At 35.9% G+C, this 14,790-nt stretch overlaps 3 protein-coding genes across 3 annotated transcripts; 1 reads left to right on the top strand and 2 right to left on the bottom strand.

The window, feature by feature from the left end:
- Positions 1-673: 673 nt before the first annotated feature.
- Positions 674-5,122, bottom strand: LOC114738874 (protein LAZ1 homolog 2). The gene is given in 10 exon segments (XM_028926941.1): positions 674-795; positions 798-855; positions 980-1,133; positions 1,135-1,208; positions 2,022-2,271; positions 2,459-2,547; positions 2,631-2,815; positions 3,448-3,556; positions 4,260-4,316; positions 4,973-5,122. Coding segments are annotated over 10 exon segments (1,248 nt in total).
- A 5,026-nt stretch (positions 5,123-10,148) lies between these two features.
- LOC114738858 (uncharacterized) lies at positions 10,149-11,891 on the top strand. The gene is made up of 5 exons (XM_028926925.1): positions 10,149-10,251; positions 10,373-10,445; positions 10,565-11,031; positions 11,146-11,314; positions 11,589-11,891. Exons 1-5 carry the CDS (start codon positions 10,246-10,248, stop codon positions 11,606-11,608), a joined length of 735 nt encoding a protein of 244 aa, XP_028782758.1. The 5' UTR covers positions 10,149-10,245; the 3' UTR covers positions 11,609-11,891.
- Positions 11,892-12,558: 667 nt separating this feature from the next.
- On the bottom strand, positions 12,559-14,410 carry LOC114738868 (uncharacterized). Its single transcript, XM_028926933.1, has 3 exons — positions 14,199-14,410; positions 13,950-14,071; positions 12,559-13,060 (listed from the first exon to the last, which is right to left on the bottom strand). The coding sequence occupies exons 1-3, from the start codon at positions 14,332-14,334 to the stop codon at positions 12,737-12,739; spliced, it is 582 nt and encodes a 193-aa protein (XP_028782766.1). The 5' UTR covers positions 14,335-14,410; the 3' UTR covers positions 12,559-12,736.
- Positions 14,411-14,790: the final 380 nt, after the last annotated feature.

Here is a 14,790-nt window from a genome sequence, read left to right as displayed (position 1 = left end):
AAAATACTTTTATTAACTATGTGTAATTAGTTAGAAGTACCATATGATGAAACATTTAACATATACAACCAATATAATGATTACTTTGAGAAAAATAAAAAAATAAGAGCAACAATATATTAAAATATTATATTTAGAATCAAATTAAAAGTGAAGCATTCAACCTAACTCTTATATCATATTAAGGGCAGTATATTGTAACAATGCCCCCCAACCATAGTCCCCACGCGCCCTAGCCCTCATTCTCAATGCAGCTTTTGTGAAAAATGAACAAATCATGATCGAGCTTGCATCACATTTATGCGTATGGTTGAAGGAGAGCATTTCGACTACAGGTGGTAAACAGAAAATCAAACGCTGTAACATCATTTTCCACGACGTTTTATTTATCGTTTTTAGTAATAATGCAATGCTAGCTGGATTACTTTTCCTCATCCTTGTTATAGCATATTTTAATCAATTAATCAAACTCCTTTAACTAATAATTTTTAATAACTGGTTTTAATTAACTTAAAAAAGTTACGGGCGGAGGGAGTAATTTTTAGCAGGGACTTGGAGTTGAAGGAAAACTCCATCATAATCGGCTCAAATTCCTAAGGTTACAATCAGACTTTGGAACATCAGCAAGGCTAAATTTCATCCTCATTATCACAACAATAATTCTTCTTACAGGTTAAACATCAATTTCATTCTCATCGCCCGTAAAATTTTCCGTCACCTCTTTCCCAACTTCTACAATCGATTCTTCATCCTCTGAAGCCTCTGATTTGCGGTGGAAGGTTTGCTGAATTCTCAAACCCCCTGTTCCATAGGTCCTATGGCTTGACTAATTGTCAACACCACATCCTTGACAACCTTTTTTTTTATATTATATATATATATATATATGTATCAGTATCTTTCCCATAGGAAATGATTAAATGGCGAGTAGTGATTATAAAAACTTATCTTGGTGGTCATTACTATGCAAAGAACTTACCCGTTGGCCACCTTCAACGACAATATCCTGGACACTCTCTTTGATGCTTGTTCCTGGAGCCTGAACTTGAGCTTCTGTCTCTTCAAGCACAGCTGGTTTTTCCTCGTTTTCATTTAATTTCAGCGACCCTTTTATTGTTTCTTTGGTAACTTTCCATAGCAGAAGCAGGGAGAAAATGATATGGTTTTGCGGAAAATACACACATATGTGCAACAGCTGCAATCGCCATCTGCATCAATATGGAACGTAACAGAGATCAAACAGTCCAAATCTATATATTTATATATCATTTATACATCTTCATAAGTGAGACTCATTTCAAAAGTAGAAGCCCACTATTTTTATTTTAAAGAATATAAGGACAATATAAGACTGCCGGTCTGGCAGCACAGAGATGCAAAGATAAATATTTATCTTCAACTCCTAATTCACAATCCAAAATTTACAAATAATTAATTCTCCTCCCATGCTTAAGATAAGAACTACATAACTACTTTGAGGAGATTAAAAAAACTAATAAGTTAATTATTTATATCAAATGTGTATTAAATGCCCAAACTGGCCTATTTAATCATCTACATTCAAATTATGCTTTAATGAGAATTCCTTACAACTAATAGAAATATTTTGGAAAAGAAATAATAAATTTGAGAGACAAGGTGGATTGAGGCTTTATAAACAAAATTCAACCCCTCAACTAACTTCTATAACAAAGGTGGGAGGTAATATTATCTTTTCTGATTCTTTTCTCTATTCTCTATCAGCTGGTCGCCTGTCTGTCCTGGAATTCAGTAATCTCCCATCAGTACTTTTCACAGGAAATTCATCATGACTGAGCTTAGACTAATTAGCTACAGCCTGAAGCATTTAGTCTGTCTTAATCTCTCCCAGAGCATTTAAACTTTCTTTTCTCACTTGGGCATTTTGCACAAATGCCTATAGAAGCCTACACGTTAAAATTTTTATATCTTCTTTGGAGTATCAAAGTAGCTAACAAAAGAATAGTTCGAAGTCTACACCATAGAATAACGAAGGAACCAACCTCTATACAAATTAAGAAATCCTGCAGTCCATTTTGTCCTTTCCTCTCCTTCGGGAGTACTCCAAATGCACACAATAGCGCAATGCCTACGCCTTGCCACCAAGTTGCAAACACAATGGCCTTAAAGCTAATGAATTTCGCAAGTGGCTTTATTGGTTCAAGCCGTTCATGGGTGACATTATAGAATTGCACAAGGCAATATAACGCCCACATCTGGCTGAAGTTCAATACAACTGCCATATATGGGTACCTGTAAAAGATGCAGTACCATTATTAATATCACCAGAAAATAGAGATATAATGGCTAGAATTTATTACTATGTATAAATAACGGATAAGAAAAGTATATATTTGAAATATGAATGAACAACAAATAATTACGTGATACAGTCCTGCACTAAGATAGTACTGGATCAAATTTTGTACGAGGAACATACCCATAGTGCCACTTGAACTCTCCATCACCATAAACTCCAAAGAGTTCCAACAAAAATGCTAAGAATGCAAAGAGAGTCTTCAGGATCATCTGCACTATACCAGGCAATATCAGTGTCCTTTCGGAATTACAAATTCACAATGTCCCGCCCATAGAAAACTTCAGTGACTTACATATTGGACAAGACCAAATTTTTCTATAGAGAGAAGATCTTTTCCAATAGCAGAAGGATGCCAAAAAAAGTTGTAGAATGATCTTTGTCGTACATTGGAGTTTTCATCTGATCCTTCTAACAATGATTTTCCAAGTTCTTCTCCCGATTCATTTTCAAGTAGTTCTACGACACTTCTTTCACCCCCTAACAAAATTTTTGTTGGAGAGGATAGAATGACAATTAAACTCAAGATATGTTGTCTCTTCTAAACAGAATTCTCGGACAAAAAAATAGTAGTGTGAAAATTTGAGCCAGTAATTTCAGAGAAAAGATAACATCAACTTGAAATATTATATTTTCCTAACCTTATTTGAATAAGCAAAATGACATAAAGCATATGATTGTGAAGTCATGCCAAACTATCTGATACTCTTGTTAACGATGAAAGAGGTGGGTAGCATTGAAGTAAAGATTTAGGTATATTATCCGCCACTTGCAAAGCAGAAACGTTTCTCAATCTATTCTACGACTTACATGACCTATTTTACCTTTGACTTGAGTAGCCCAAATAATATATTCTTCTTTATAAAGAAATCCATCTGCATATCCTTTTTTTTCCCCTTTCCTTATACCTAGAACAGATTACACAAGTGGGGAACATAAAAATTATTCATTTTTATTTCACAGATTTCCGAGCCAGTCAAAGTATTCTAAAGCCTGAATCCACTGAAACTTTCAAAACATGCCATGCTAATTTTAACGGAGACAGAGACCTAGATTTGTAAGATATCAGAACACATAACAATGTTCTCTCAAGACTTGTAACAGTAACTTACCGAGGCAAGCAATAAGATATCTGCCAAAAGAGTACAGAGCAAATGCTTCATAGCAGCTTCTCAGAATGTCACATGCAAGTGATAATCTTGGATTCCACAGAGATATAATCTGGAAGGACAAGAGACAGAAGTGAAGCTTTGTATTATTATTGACGTCACTTACATGCACAGATTTATTAGAGACATCCTTTTCCCCCTTTTCCTTAATTTTCTCAAAGGAGAAATAACTCATGACAGAGGAAGGCATCAATTAGACGATGAAGTTGAAAAGAAAGTGCACTATAGAAATTTAATATCTTATTACTATAAAATGGTGAAGTCAAACATAAGCCTTTAGTGCTGCAACATATCTGGTTGTCCATAGTTAATCCCCTCACATCCCTCCTTCAGGTAAAAATTGTTTATCAAGGCATAAACTCAGGTTGCACTTGGATGGTTGGATTAACTCTTTCAGGAAAAAGAACTGCATTCAAACTTCGAAGTATACTCTTCAACTCTATTTCATGACATCAATCAAATGTTATGATGGGTGTGCTTCAACTCATCCTTCCTAAAGTTGCTTCAAATCCCAAATTTAGTGATGAATCCACCAACACATGCAGGGTATTGTACAAGAGTAATTAACCAATGTTCGATGTTCATGTCTCCTCAAACAAAAGATTGGGAATAGCTCAAATATAAACCAATCAACAAATGCATGCATCTTGATACAGTCTTAAAACTTCAGATCTGCATGTAGTTATTGCTTCCATTCACTGGTCCAAAATGCCAATACAAAATCAAGAATACAATTTTTAGAGTCAGAAACTTACGGACTCTGTAGCATAGACTGGAACAATAAAAATGACAGCAACAAGCCACTTCTGTTCCTGAATACAAGTTAATTATGGATTAAGAGATTATATATACTATGAAGAGTTTTATTGTGGGTTTTATGATCATGCATAGAGAATAAAATTCTTAACTCAGACTTCATTTAAAACTTCATTCACATGATAACATGCTAATTGTAAATGCCTTTGCCAATAATGACTGGTAATGTTCGAGTTCAAAGAAACTCTAGCATGAGTAAAACCATTAAAACTTCCCAAATTAAAGGATAGTATGCTTAATTCAATCACTCAATTATTTATGTGACCTCCGGCTCATACGTTTGACAATTAAATATCCAATGAACTAAATCAGCATGGGTGCTATATACGCAGTCAATTTTTTCTCCAATACTCCTATAGGTCCTGCTCAAGATGCAATGTAGCAAGAAATATGTGACAACACCTAGTATTTTCTTTTCCTCTCTGGGGGCTTAACAGCTGTGACAATCAAAAGATTGCATGTTATGCTCTTGGAAAAGTCCTAACTGTATATGAATACAGTTTCCAAACATCAATATTATTAACAACCTGAAGGACCAAGAATCATAAAACTTACGCATAGCTCATGGCATGTCAAAGGTAAACCAATTGAACAATAAGAACTTTAAAAAATGTACTTGACTGTTTAGATTACAATGAGGAAAATAACTCACCGCAGGGTTGGTATACGATCTGAGATGTTGCAGAATAAGAAAAATGGAGAGTGTTAAAGCTATAACCACAAAGAATCCCGCAATGATCAGTGCTGGTTGGCGATAATCTTTATAGATTCCTTCTAAGCTTGATAAATAATTAGATGCCATTCCTCATGTTGGACTCCTAGAACCTCAGAACTTATGAATAATTGGCAAATTTTCACATTTATGGCAGTTTACCAGTTAAGCACCGTTATTTGGATATGCAGGGATTTGAAAGCCCATCTGGCAGTAGACAGGTCCACCTAAAAAGTAAACGTGTCACATTCTTCATTTTCCTTTTTCTGTATTTTGTGCGGATTGGGAGTACAAGAGATATAGCTTGAGTACTGGTGGTCAACTTATTATCAGACATTGAAATTCTAGTTGTTTGGCCTCATATGCCAACAGCTCTACGATACATGTTCATTAGGAATAATTCAATTTGACCAAGCAGGTGTTTAGTTTCAGTCGCTAAAAGAACAGCATGATCATAATTTCCTTCTGGAACAGAAAACACCTTTTGAGTATCATTTTCTCACCACTCTTGTGCAGGTTACGTAGATCATTTTTGACAATTATCCATTACCTATAGAACTTATGAACCTAGTGTAGTAATGTTACTAATGAGTTCAATCGAATTATTTTACTTATATAACCTTTGTACTTGGAATATATTTTTAAAACGATATAATTCTATCAGATTATCAATTATGCAACAACATCTACTTCCAATGATGCATCAAATATAAATAACAGGATGACAAATTATTTTGTCATCAAATGAATTCTTCACGTCAAATCCTATTTCTATTAGTTTTATTGGATTCATTTTCCTTTTTTAAGGTTACTGACTTCGGTGTTCTAAGCCTTTCTTCTCACCCTTATGGTCTCCCCTTGCGCTATTCAATCGCTATTGATCACCATCACCTTGCTTGGCTATCGTTAGTGCTTAATATAAAAAGTAAAATGAATCCAAGAGAAACCATGATGGAATCAATATCAAACAGCTGAGTGAAACAAGAAGATATCTATGAACAAACGCAATTCTATCCCAATTCGATTTGCGTAGTGCAATCACATAAACAAATTGCTACGAAGAAGGAAATCCGCGGGGCAAGAAAGAAGGAGCAGATATTACTGACCTGTGATGAAAACATAGCTGAAAACCCGTGGGGCCATGTTCTCTCCCCTTTAAAACTCGAAATCTATTTACCAAGTTATCCATGAGAATGATGACTCAGAACACAGAAAACGAAAGGGATCCTTGAGACTGGGCGTTATGGGTTGACACGTTAACAGAAGCCCTGCTTTTCAATCCTGAAAGTGACACGTATGGGGGTATGCTATGACTTCCATTGTCCTCTTTTGTTTTTGGACTTCATTTGTCGTTTATAATTGGACAACATATTTGAACAGGGCAGAAGCAAAATTTTATTTTTTTGGGTTGAGATCTGGTTTAAAGCAGATCCTTTTCAAAGATCATTTTGGAACATCGTTTCCTCCCTCCGCTACTGTATTTGAATGAATCACATAATCTTACTTTCCTAATTATAAGCTATAAAATTGTTGGTACCATACAGAAATCATGTATTTATATAATCAAGTCCTAATTAAATAGTGCACCCGACCTCAAACTCCATATATACTAATATAAATAACGGAGGATCCAAATCTAGTTAATTAACATGCAAAGGAATAAATGATTTTGTGCGGCTTTTTTCCTTTGACTATGATTGGCAATAAATTTTTGGGGAAAAAATAAATGAATGTATTAGTGGACGCCGATCGAGAGTCCAGTAGATTGGTTATCTTTTGGCAAAAAGAAAAAACAGGGGAAAAAGAAACAAATTGGTTATCTATACTTTCAACAATACTATTTCTAGTCCAAGAGCTAGTTTTTCACCAAAAAAAATAATAATAGAAGAGTTAGTTCGACATTCTATTTGATTTTAAATAAAAGACTGAAATTTATTTTTTTTTCATATTTGTCTATTTTTTCAAAGTAGTCTTTATAGTAGTGGTACATATTAAAGGTTCATCAAATGATAATTTTAACTAATATACATGATTAGTAAGAATATTTTAAAAAGAAAAATATTCACATATTTATTACAAATAGTTAACTTAACTAATATTTTTAATCTACTCAAATTAGTTAACTAGCTCTAATATTAAAAATCAGAGGTAGTATATTGATACTGGGGATTAAATCCAAATCTGAAATGTGGTTCAATCCAAAACCAGATCAAAACGAAGGTCATTCTTGAAACTCAAATTGAAATCATCGAGACTAAGACGGAGAGGGATAAGGGTGATGACCAAAGTCGAAGAATATCATAGATGGTGATGAGTTGGGTGGTGGGGGAAGAGAGATTCAGCCGATTAGGAACCCTCGCGTAATTCACGTGAGTTTAGCACGTACGTAATACGAAACTGATTAAGTACTTAATTAAAGCATGAATTTGTGTAATGATTAATTAGTTAGAGTAAGTAATAACAAACAAATAATTAAGGAAATGAAGGGCGCAAATGAGTGAGGATAGCTTGATAGGGAGTGAAAAGATTAAGATAGTGTTACGTGGGACACCAACCCATGCGCGTTCCTTGAGCAGCAATCAAAGTTTCGCATGTGTTGTGGGGATGATCTCCTGCGTGCCCTCTATTTTACGTGCTCCTGTTTGCTTCTCTCCATGACAAACATTTCACCTCAGCTTCACCTTCGAGCCACGTGTTGGTCTGGTACGGTCCCCGTGTTTTTATCTCCTCGCCTGTTCTTTGACACGTGGCTTCCCTTCCACCTCCCACATGCCTGGCTTCGTTTTCCGTTACTCTTCTTACCAACATCTTCACGTGCCCTCCCATCTCACCTAAGCCTCTCCAACACCTGTCTTCGTGTTCTGTGTTTGCGCCACCCACTTTTGTATCTACGCTTTCATTTCTCAAATCTTAGATTTTCGAATTCCTCACCAAGAATCAAAGAATATTCACTCTTCAACTTAATTAGGTAAGTTTGGGTTTGGTTTCTCGATTTGGCGTTTATCAAAGTACGAGAAACCTTTCATTACTTTGACTTCACTTCTTTTCTTTCTTTTCCATTATTTACCTCTCACTCGCGTTCGCTTCTTTATTCCAACTAATTACTAGTATTACACACACCTAAATGTAATCTCTCCCGCACTAATATGAATCAAATTTAGCCTTTAATCTCACTTAGTAAGCAACATCTACATCCAGAATTGCATGCATGCCTGCACAGGGACACATACTATACGTTTATTTGAAAGTCTGGATTTAAAATGCTCTTTATAATAAAATAAATTTAATGCAATAATATGTACTGGTCCTGAATAATATGTACGAGCAATAAGGGTAAGGGGATTTAAAAGGAATGGTGGTGGTGATGCGACGTCTCAGCAGAACGCAGGGGTCGGGTGAGTAAGGGACACCCCCCGCGAACTCTGCTCACAAATTATCATCCAGTAATTTCTGAAACCTATTAAATCATCTTTTATTTATTAGTGGAATGGAAACGTATTTAATTAGCTCAAATGAGACTAAACAAAGGAAAGTCTCTCAAGCGTTCCACAGAGAAGAGACCACATACGATCAGGAGGGAAGGAGAAGCAAAGGGAATGTTCCAGAGCATCTCGAAGTCTCTCATGCGTTCTTCTTTTATTTGGTGACAACAAATCAGGCCATTTTCTAACTTCTACAATGTTCTGATATTATGTTATATTTTCTATCTTGAATATGGCTTTTTTGTTGCTGTAAATGTTAGTCTTACAGAAACTTGAATGTAAATCCCACATTTTACAGCGTTTAAGATAAACAGCATTACTCAACTTATGAATATAATGCGTTTCTATATAAAGTATAACACGCACACTTATATAAAATCAAATATGAAAGTAGTCACGCCTACTGATAATAATAAAAGTTTAATAAGTTGTATTATTTGAGCCAAAAACAATTTCACTGATTCGCGCACGTGTTGTGCCATGCACGTTGATAGATATAATAAATAACTATGCAATTTTTAACCCAAAAGAAAAAAATCATATATGCAATCTTAATTTTAACAGACGTCGAAGAGCGGGTATCCTGATATAATGCTAGCAATGTACTATTAGGGGCAACAAACCGAGATGCAACATGAGAATTTGTTAAATCTAACTCTTGTGTAACTCACATGACCCGCCCTTAATAGTCATTATATGCATAGAAGTATATTTTAAAACATGAAAGCCGCAGCAAATATTCACTAATTAACAGTGTGAATTATTTTTGAAAACTTTATGTAATGCATATAACCCCACCTAATCATCACACGAATATTAATTAAGAACGGTAATACTATTTATAAATTATTCTTTTTAATTCTCTACGCATCCTCCTAGATTATGTGTAGGTTTTTCATTTAATCTTTACGCATTTTATAGTATGTGTGGTTGTGGTGATTTTGTACGTAGCTCTTTCTGGCTGGCAAAACTATTGTCATATTGTTTTGGTCAAAACATGATTTCGATCACGATTAACTTGAAATTAAACACGTACTCAATCGGATTTTTTGCCACCTTCGCAGTGATCGTATTTAGATATTAGAAATGTATTTATGATCTTTGAAAGCTTTAAGATTATATTTATATATCTCCTGAGTAGTGTAGGTATTATATAAACACGTATTGTTTGAACAAAAAAATAAATTTATGATTTAAGAACTCACGAATGGCATATTTATTCACTCGAAAACATTTATTACGTGTCATTTCTGCTTAGGTTGTCAAGCTCATCCTTACTTTGCTAGTCGGTACTCTTTATTTCCTCTGTAACGAGATGGCGTTGGAGCTGTTAAATTACATTGTTTTACCATTTGGATCTTAGCATCCAGAGAAACTGGGGTAACTCTGGGAACCTTGTTATTTGATTCAAAAAGTTAGGACAAAGTCGAGATAGTGGCGCCTTGGGCAAGCCTCCCAACACATTTTTTGCCATCAGCCATATATAATTTGTGATCATGAGACAAAGAAAAAGACGAGAGAGAAGTGGCGGCAAAGGGCCGGATTTGGGAACTTGAACCAGAGGCGTCGACTTGGTTGGCTGTAAAATTCTGCACACACCACACTTCCCTTTCTATTTATACTCCTCCACGGCTTCACCTCTTTAACTGTAGGGGATCTGCGCGCTCTCTTCATCTCTTGGAGACGCCGATCTTCCATCATCTTTCCCTTACTTAGTTTCCTCAATTCGAAATGAAGGTAACCAATTTTTCTTTTTTTTTTATTTGTCTTCCTACCCATTCCTATAGCTCATGTTACAGTGAGTTGGTAGTGCTTCTTAATTCTTCACCACATTTGTCGTTTCCTCTTTTGGTTGCAGCTATTTAATTGGATGCACAGCAAGCTAAATGGCAGTAAGGCGAAGAACAAACTTAACTCAAGTTCATCTACTCGTAAGCATTCTCCACTCTTTTCTATCATATTTGTATCTGTCGCAATTGAAGGAATCTTATTTCCAGATTTATAGACGATGATATAGATTTAAGGTTTTGTTCATTAATTTGCGCACCAGTTTTTGTAGCGGATGAAGCTAGCAAAGACGAGTTCAGTGACTGGCCACGTGCAATCCTTGCAATTGGGACCTTCGGAAACAACAATTTGAAAGACGACTCTGAAAGAATTGTTGCAGAGGATTTATCATGCTCTCATGATTGTGTACAAGAGCTTACACTTGACGAACAAGAAGGCGACAATTTTCAGAATGAATTGAAGATGTGCTTCCGGGAAGAATCCTCTGCTGATCACACGAATACTTGTTCAAACTGTGAAAAGAAAGAGACATTGTTACCAAACGGCAGTTTGATTCCTTGCAGGGGAAAAGATCTTTGTTTGGATAATAACAACAACAACAACAATAAGAGTGCAATTGGCAACAAATCACTTACTTTTCTTCTCAAGAAGATGTTTGTTTGCAGGAGTGGGCTTCATCCTACTCCCAGTTTCAAAGATCCACTGTCTACAGAGAGCAGAATGGAGAAGGTGAAGCCAGTGCTCTTCTCTTCTTAGCCCTTAACGTAGATTTGCAGAAATGTATATGATACTTCGTTTGTGATTGATTATCTTACTTTTACTTTGCTCTGGTTTTGACTTTAGATTTTGAGGGCAATACTCAATAAGAAGATATATCCGCAAGGTCCAAGTTCGACGATGGTTAAAAAGAAGTACCTGAAGGACAAACAAATTGCCAAATCCGACAATGATGAAGACGAGTTCAATACTGTTGCCGATGATGGAAATAAGTGGGTCAAGACAGATTCCGAATGTAAGTCATTTATTGTTTATCCCAAAGAAATGAGCAACCAGTAACTTCTATATTCATGCATAAACATGATTCATTTTTTAAATGTTCATGCAGATTTGAGTACTTAAGTTGTTTGAACACAAACACCTATCTAGTTGACATTAATTGAGTGCACATCCTTTGAGTACTTTTCTACCCGCAGAGTTCCCTTGTTCTTTGGGGAGGGAAGAAAAAGAAGGCAAGATACAAAGTAATTATGGTGATCTGATTGTACGTTCATATTTTCTAATTGCAGATATTGTTCTTGAGATATAAATGGCTTCTCGTATTCCGATTCTGCACAACTCTGTTCATTGAAGTGATAGCTGAAGCAGAATGCAAGTTGAACTGTACCAGTAATTTCGGATGTATGAATGCGACAAGGAAATGCGACAAATTGGAGGATGAACCGGGCAAAATCAAGAGCTTTTAAGGCTCAAGCATGCCAGGGAGCATGTCGCAATTTCTTGCAGAAGATTTTAGCCCTAAATAAGTAGATAATAAATTGATAACATACGTTTTGGCAGGATTCCAAGCTTTGAGGGATCTTCGCCCAAAAAAAAAATCCGGACTTTGTGCATATTTAAAAGCCTTGCCTGCATAGGGTGTCTCTTCGGCGGAGACGCGTGATCTATGTTTTCAAAAGCCCAAAAAAATTAAAAAGCAAGAAAGAAAAAGGAAAAAAAAAAACTTCGAAATTAGGAACGCTACACACTAAGCGGATCTTATAATCTGTTCAATCGAGCAATTTGGACAATTCAAATCAGCTTATAACGTCCATTTTGTTCAATTGAACCATTGAATAATCCTATTGTTTACCTCTGAATGTTGGTTTAGCCAATAGGGTTCAACTAGAATACCCGTCTCTGGAAATAAATGAAGTAGAATTTATTGTTGCGGGGTAAGGTTCATTTGAGTTGTGTGGGGCGTGCTATAAAAAATGCATTTAATCCATATTCTCGTTTTCCCAGTTATACGGTTAGACATTAAGAATTAAAAATTAAAAATTATTATATAGTTACGAAGAAAGTTTTGTGCATCACCTATATAAACAAGACTGTCTAAAAAATATCAAAAGAACGGAAGATCCACGAAATCTTGCTGCTGATCACTAAATCGAGGACCTCGAATCGGATATTGCTAGAGACAAGGCCACGAAATCTTCCATGGGACTTCAAAATAGGATTTGTTTTGAGTCCACGAGATCTTTATCACGCTAACTGATATTGAAATAAGTGTATGAAAAACAATTATTTGATTCTCCTGAAGGTCTAAATATTCAGATTTTACAAAATACAGAAGTAATCCACACCTGAATAGAAGGGAACCAACGAGAACAAGAGGTTTGATATCTGGCAACCAATACCACAAGCTTAAAATAGTTTCTCAAACTCAGTGACTAGCTCAGGAATCAGGATACGTGAGAGCATTGACGAGAGATTCCAAGTGGGGGAATTGAGAAATGAGAACAGAACGTTTTCCCAGCTCAAAATCTTGGAACTGAAAGGCAGGGGCACAAGTGCAACCTACTAGAGAGTAATGGCTCTCACGATCTCTAGGAGGAGTTCCTCGCATAGACCCATCTGGCGTTATGTCAAAATCCTTTGTTGGGAATGAACCAAACCACACATTGGGAGGCACTGTGTACTGTGGCTTCTGATTATCAGCCAGATTGGGTCCAAGGCAGGTAAACTTGAGACTTCCATCTTTATCATTTATTTCCACTACCTGCGAAAAAACGCATAAGCTATGAAGAGAAGAGGAACAGGAAGAATCAAATTAAATTTGCAAGGCAAGAAGTTCCACAGATGTTTTTTTTTTTCCTTTCAGATTGCTAACACCTAGTTACAATCAATTACTCGTAGCTAATCAGGGTGCCTTTAAATAGAAAGCCAAGTTTTCAGAAGAATGTGTTTAATTTTCTGAATCATAGCCCATCGATGGGAGTTAAAAGCTACACACTGCACGTTCATCCAACAGGTTAAAAAGCAACATATTCGGATTAATGCTTTTAATAGGAGAAAGAGACGTAATAATTACAAAGCCACGCTGTACTTTAATGTTGAGTTCCTAGTAATTCCAACCAAGTCCAAATTCACCATATTTTGTAAGTGGATAGGTACTCAGAGCTAAGGGATGGAGTAGAGAAACGCTCGAGAAAACATAGAAAAATATGACTGTGAACACTCCAACTTCAGGCACAGAGAAGTTCATGAGATGGAAACTAGGTGCAGATTTAACACAGAGTATTAGCTCATGTTAAAGATGCCGTTAGCACCAAACCTTTCTTGATATATCTTATAACAAAAGGTTAAAATTCTTTAGGTCTTTGATCAGAAGAATCGAACTTGAGATGTAATTTGTCGTGTCTATAGACAAAAAGATTTAAAGAAAGACAAGAAAGAAAGACAGGGCACAAAGATCAGTTCAAAGAAAAAAGCCACTAGTCGATGAATTCGTTCGTAATATCTTTTGAGTGGGACAAAACAAGTGAAGGAAAATTAAGTAAGTGCTTTTGCCACCAAAAATTTGTGGATAACATTTTCAGTGCGAAGAACCTAAAAGGGGAATAAAAATTTTCTATAAATGAGCGATTAATAAATATAATGGAGCGTACCGTAAGAGGTTCTCCTATGTAATGATGCCAGGTTTCAGCACAGGGAATACGATGCAGGCGAGACACGCTCCCCGACGGAAGCAGAAAGTATATGCAAGTAGACACTGGGCGGTCAACTTTATCTAAAGGAACAAAAAAATGTAGAAACAGATAGAATTGAATGAAGGCGGTGAAACGGAGAAGGAAAAACAGAAAGATTGGTATGATTATACAGAAATTAGAACGAGTGAGATAGGTTGAAGCACCTACATTCAGGTGGGAGCTGCGACTTGAGAAGTTGAACGGAGCCATCACGGAAAGTCTCGGCGAAGAATCCACCTTCAGGGTGAGGCTGCAGATTCAACTTCGCCGCGATCTCTGATGCCGATAGTGGCCCAGACTCCATTATTCTCTCGCCGAAGAGTTCAGGAATCAGGATCGTGTCCGGGAATAGCGGTGTTGGTCAAAAGAAGATTGCAGATGTGCGTGTTTTTCAACTCTACACACACTGCAGATGTGCGTGTTTTTCAACTCTACACACACACACACATATATATAATTACATATGTGATTCGGTGGTGGCTGGTGGTACAGTGTTTTTGGAGGCTAATCACTAATGTAATTTTAATATGACGACGTGAGTAGACAAACAATGCTTGGCCTGGCTCAGCGTTTGAACTCTGCATTCTCCAATGGTCTTTTTCTAATCTTAAAAAACTCTCTGTATCTTGAGAGATACTGTATTCATGTTTAAATTATTCAATTCTAATATAAAAATTAATTTAACTTTTAATTTCATTATAAATATAAAATTTTAACCTATTTTATTTCTCATATTTATTTTTTTAAAATAATCTTTCTA

The sequence above is a fragment of the Neltuma alba genome, unplaced genomic scaffold (assembly GCF_004799145.2).
Source record: "Neltuma alba isolate B1F8T4 unplaced genomic scaffold, ASM479914v2 tig00013699_pilon, whole genome shotgun sequence".
Classification (NCBI taxonomy): Eukaryota; Viridiplantae; Streptophyta; class Magnoliopsida; order Fabales; family Fabaceae; genus Neltuma; species Neltuma alba.
The sequence above is the reverse complement of the archived record's forward strand: the minus strand, read 5'-3'. Positions and strand labels throughout refer to the sequence as shown.

What these genes read in the sequence shown, in the direction of transcription:
- LOC114738858 (XM_028926925.1), top strand. An exon ending in CAGAGAGCAGAATGGAGAAG is followed by an intron (nt 11,032 to 11,145) that starts GTGAAGCCAGTG and finishes TTTTGACTTTAG; the next exon opens with ATTTTGAGGGCAATACTCAA. An exon ending in GGTCAAGACAGATTCCGAAT is followed by an intron (nt 11,315 to 11,588) that starts GTAAGTCATTTA and finishes TTCTAATTGCAG; the next exon opens with ATATTGTTCTTGAGATATAA.
- LOC114738868 (XM_028926933.1), bottom strand. Translation starts at nt 14,334, where the DNA reads ATGGAGTCTGGGCCACTATCGGCATCAGAGATCGCGGCGAAGTTGAAT. An exon ending in GTCGCAGCTCCCACCTGAAT is followed by an intron (nt 14,072 to 14,198) that starts GTAGGTGCTTCA and finishes TTGTTCCTTTAG; the next exon opens with ATAAAGTTGACCGCCCAGTG. An exon ending in ACATAGGAGAACCTCTTACG is followed by an intron (nt 13,061 to 13,949) that starts GTACGCTCCATT and finishes GTTTTTTCGCAG; the next exon opens with GTAGTGGAAATAAATGATAA.